We start from the raw sequence: 4,644 nt of genomic DNA, 5'->3' as shown, positions 1-4,644 counted from the left end.
GGGTTAGATACAGAGGAAAGCTCCTTCTGTGGTAAAATACATAGCATGCTTTTTATGTGAAGATTGATTTATAATAAATGTTCATCCCTTAATGAAGTAGAAATTGTGCCTTTAACTGTCAGTCAAAGCAATTACAATCTGTTTAAACAGAGTAATTAAAATCTGTTTTTGTATATAGATGTGAATTAAAAACTAATGCTTAATCTTTTCTGGAAGTTGTACAGATCTTCATATATCACGTCACGTGCCACATCTTGGAGGCTGGTTTTGAATTTTGTTTCAGTTCTCAATTCCTGACAAGAGAACTTGTAAAAACACCTGCAATATTCCAAAATCCAGTCAGACCCTGCTCCAGTCAGTCAGTATTAGTTGCTTTGCATTACATTCAAAGAGTTGATCTTGCCGCCTCTTGTTTGTGTAAACCACCGAGGTGTCTGTCTGAGCTGGGATGTCTTCCAGAGACTGCAAGCTTATATACCAACACTCCCAGCTCCAAATCCTTGGATGCCTCTCAATTGTCTCTCCATCCTTACTTACAAGTGTTATACTGTTAGTTCTGTATTTAAGTCAAACTCCCGGACTTCATTTTGTCACAGTATTGCTGCTGTGGGTACACCAGTGGAATGCAGTGGTTCACCAAGGAAATCTTGTTGAGGTCGAATGATGGTGACCGATTAATCACCAGCAATGGTGCATGTTGAGTGAACGTTGAGATGGTGTAGAACATGATGCCGAACTGCTTTATTAAACCTATGGGTCTGCTTGGAAATGCTGCAGTTTGTTCAGCTGCAAGAGAGTGAGAGGACTTTCCTGAATCTGCAGTTTCTCAGCCGTTTGGGTAGGAGATGGGGAACCCGCCAACAGGCCACCCCTTCCAGCAAGGTTCATCTCTGGTCTGTTTACTCAAGTGTCACCAAATTGCAAGGCACTTCTGGAGAAATATTTGACGAATGTCTTGATGTTACAAATAGCCACATTAAAGAAGTGTCTGATTTAGTCGTGTGCTAATGAATGCAAAAAAGACACAGACAATTCCAGCTTTTGTATTTGTGGAATGATTCCGGAGATTATCAAAAATCAGGAACCTGCCGAGAGTGTCCACCACTGGACTGATCTTATTCAATAATATTCCTTTGCCTAGACCTCTGATAAGAATCAGAATGACGGGTTTTGTGGTAAATTTCTAGTTTCCATAGGTGATGCTCCTTGTGTTCTTCATCTACCCTTATTTTCCATCTGATCTTCACCCATTCTCTCCCATCACTCTCCATAGCTGCTTTTCACTCTTGGCTACCCTGAGTGACTCTGCAAGCATGTCATCTCCTTCCCTCGTGGTGAACAAAAGCTGCTGAGTTCAGAGGTAACAACACAAAGCTGCAAGGATTTTCAGTTCCCAAATGATTAGATTAATCCTTCTCTACCCACCACCTTCATATTTCTATAAAATCCCATGGTTTCTGACCATGCAACCTGCCTCAGCCATGCCAGCTGTGTGCTGCGAGACAATCCACAATGAATTTCCAACCGTATATGGGAGGGGCTGTCATCAAGGAAAATGTGTCTCAGGAAATCCACTAAAAGGGATGGGCTGGTGGCTGCTGCAGTCATTAATGTTGAGATGAAGAAATTAGGGCCCACTCCTTCATTGACCCTCATCAGGCTTAAAGCCTTCTCTCTGAAGCTCAGCTGTATGGCTAGGGGACATTTTTATCGAAGGACTTAGCTTTCCACACAGATCTATCCAGACTCCATTCTATATGGGAAATATTAACAGTTATTGAACTAGGGCAGGAGAGGGTGAGGGACAGAAATGAAGACCAGGAATTAATAGCTTCCTTAGAAGCAGGAGTCTGGGAAGTTTGTTCTGTCCAACCTGCTCATGAGTTTAACATCTCACATCCCACTGTCTGTCCGATAACTCCCTCTGCAGGCTGCCAGGATGTGCTGCAGATTCCAGTTTTGAACTCACATGTTGATAGTTAACAGTGAAACTGAGCAACAATTCAGAGACAAGACAAGGTGAAGAAGCTCTCTTTAATTACGACAATGGGGGCGAGGTTGGGAAACAAGACTCATTGACCGCACTTCCCTTACCCTGTGCACTATCTATCTCGGGTGAGACTCCACACAATTGCACCCCAACCCCACCAGCTCGAAAAGAGGGCAGGGCTGTTTTCCCCTCACTTCCCACCCCCACAACCATCCTCAGTTCAGTCCAGCCTTCGTGGTCTTTGAAATTACAAAGACAGACAAAATAATCCACCCAGAATGGCCGCTCAGGGAAGAGTGGCAAAGGGGAAGAGTGATGCCAAGATGCCAGTCGTCAAATCGTTCTGTGCCACACTTCTGAAAGTTGCTCTGGGGTGAGCTGTAGCCACTGCTGTGGTTAATGTTACTGGCTGGGCCTGTTGTTCAAGTTGAACAGGGTCAGGATATCGAGCATAGATTGTTGGAAATGCTTACCAAAGCGATGAGAATCCTAAAGGCAAAGAAAAGCAGTCACAACATTGTCTCCCAGAGTGCTCAGGTCATCAAAACACCAGTTTGTATACCCCAAACCCTATCTGGGTTCACTGACTACATCCATTTCCCCCAGGTCTGAGTGCAAAGGAAGAAGAGAGCATGACATATAGTGGAGAAGAGAGAACGTGGGAGAGTTTCAGCACAGGAGAGAGAGAGAGAAAATGACAGGGAGGAAAGAGGAGGAGGGAGGGTGACAAATATTGGAGGAAAGAGAGGGAAGGTGTGTGATAGTGGAAGAGTGATAAAGGGTGATAGAGGAGGGAGGGAGGGTGACAGATATTGGTGGAGAACAAGAGGAAGTTGACAGTGGAGGAGAAAGTAGTAAGAGAGGGATGTAGGGTTAGGAAAGTGGAGGAGAAAGCGGAAGGGTGACAGACACTGGAGGAGAGAGAGGAAAAGGAGTGTGACAGAGGAGAGAAATATGGAGAGGGTGATAGACCGTGGAGGAGAGACATAGGGAGATAAGATGACAGTGTGGCAGAGAGGAATAGTGAAGAAGACATTTACTATGCTTTCTTTTATTGGTCAGAGGATTGGGTATAGGAGTTGGAATGTCATGTTGCGGCTGTACAGGACATTGGTTAGGCCACTTTTGGAATATTATGTGCAATTCTGGTCCTCTCCTATAGGCAGAGTGTTGTGAAACTTAAAAGGGTTCAGAAAAGATTTACAAGGATTTTGACAGGGTTGGAGGGTTTGAGTTATAGGGAGAGGCAGAATAGGCTGGGGCTGTTTTTCCTGGAACATCAGAGGTTGAGGGGTGACCTTATAGAGGTTTATAAAATCATGAGGAGCATGGATAGGATAAATAGACAAGGTCTTTTCCCTGAGGTGGGGAGACCAGAACTAGAGGGCATAGGTTTAGGGTGAGAGGGGAAAGATATAAAAGGGGTCTAAGGGGCAATGTTTTCACGCAGAAGGTGGTGCATGTATGGAATGAGCTGCCAGGGGAAGTGGAGGAGGCTGGTACAATTACAGCATTTAAAAGTCATGATTTGGAGCTGCTGGTGTTAGACTGGGGTGTACAAAGTTACAAATCACAACAGTGGGTTAGAGTCCAACAGGTTTAATTGGAAGCACTAGCTTTCGGAGCGCTGCTCCTTCATCAGGTGGTAGTGGAGTACACAATTGTAAGGCACAGAATTTATAGCAAAAGTTTACAGTGTGATGTAACTGAAATTATACATTGAAAAATACCTTGATTGTTTGGTAATTCTCTCATCTGTTAGAATGACCGTGATAGTTTCACTTCTTTCATATGTAAATCACAAAACGTTTTTTAAAAGTTACATTCTCGGGTTAACTGTAACAATTGGTGTCAGCGCAGATAAGATGTTGAAGGTGTTAGCCCCCTGCGTTCCCTGTCTATGTCATAATGTTTAGACTGATTCTAACCTAAAAAGGTGAGTTAACAGTCTTACATGGATTCATGCAGTTTCTGAGCAAAGTACTATATAACTGCAAGTACAAATTCACCCCACAAACGTATATGTGTATGTGGGTATGTGAACACCTTCAACATCTTATCTGCGCTGACACCAATTGTTACAGTTAACCCGAGAATGTAACTTTTAAAAAACGTTTTGTGATTTACATATGAAAGAAGTGAAACTATCACAGTCATTCTAACAGATGAGAGAATTACCAAACAAGTCAAGGTGTTTTTCAATGTATAATTTCAGTTACATCACACTGTAAACTTTTGCTATAAATTCTGTGCCTTACAATTGTGTACTCCACTACCACCTGATGAAGGAACGGCGCTCTGAAAGCTAGTGCTTCCAATTATACCTGTTGGACTATAACCTGGTGTTATGTAATTTGTAATATTTAAAAGGTATCTGGATGGATATATGAACAGGAAGGTTTTAAAGGGATATGGGCCAAGTGCTGGCAAAAGGGACTGGATTAATTTCGGATATCTGATCGGCATGAACGAGTTGGACCGAAGGGCTTGTTTCCATGCTGTACACCTCTGTGACTCTATGAATGGTGACATGATGGAGGAGAGAGAAATGGAGACAGTGAAGGTGACAGTCTGTGTGTGTGTGAGAGAGAGAAAGAGAGAGAGAGAGCAGGGAAAGTGACAGTGGAGGAGAGAGAGAGATGACAGACAATGGT

The 4,644-nt window shown here is 43.3% G+C and overlaps 1 protein-coding gene across 2 annotated transcripts in view; it reads right to left on the bottom strand.

Annotated features, from left to right (window-relative positions):
- Positions 1 to 2,015: 2,015 nt before the first annotated feature.
- Positions 2,016 to 4,644, bottom strand: part of LOC122557989 (carnitine O-palmitoyltransferase 1, liver isoform-like) — a gene marked incomplete in the record, with an annotated part of 56,366 nt that continues 53,737 nt past the window's right edge. For both annotated transcript variants that reach the window (XM_043706290.1, XM_043706291.1), the window contains 1 exon segment: positions 2,016 to 2,479. In XM_043706290.1, coding sequence (XP_043562225.1) covers positions 2,393 to 2,479 — 87 coding nt within the window.

The sequence above is a fragment of the Chiloscyllium plagiosum genome, chromosome 16, assembly GCF_004010195.1.
Source record: "Chiloscyllium plagiosum isolate BGI_BamShark_2017 chromosome 16, ASM401019v2, whole genome shotgun sequence".
Classification (NCBI taxonomy): domain Eukaryota; kingdom Metazoa; phylum Chordata; class Chondrichthyes; order Orectolobiformes; family Hemiscylliidae; genus Chiloscyllium; species Chiloscyllium plagiosum.
This window is presented reverse-complemented; position numbering and strand designations above follow the sequence as displayed.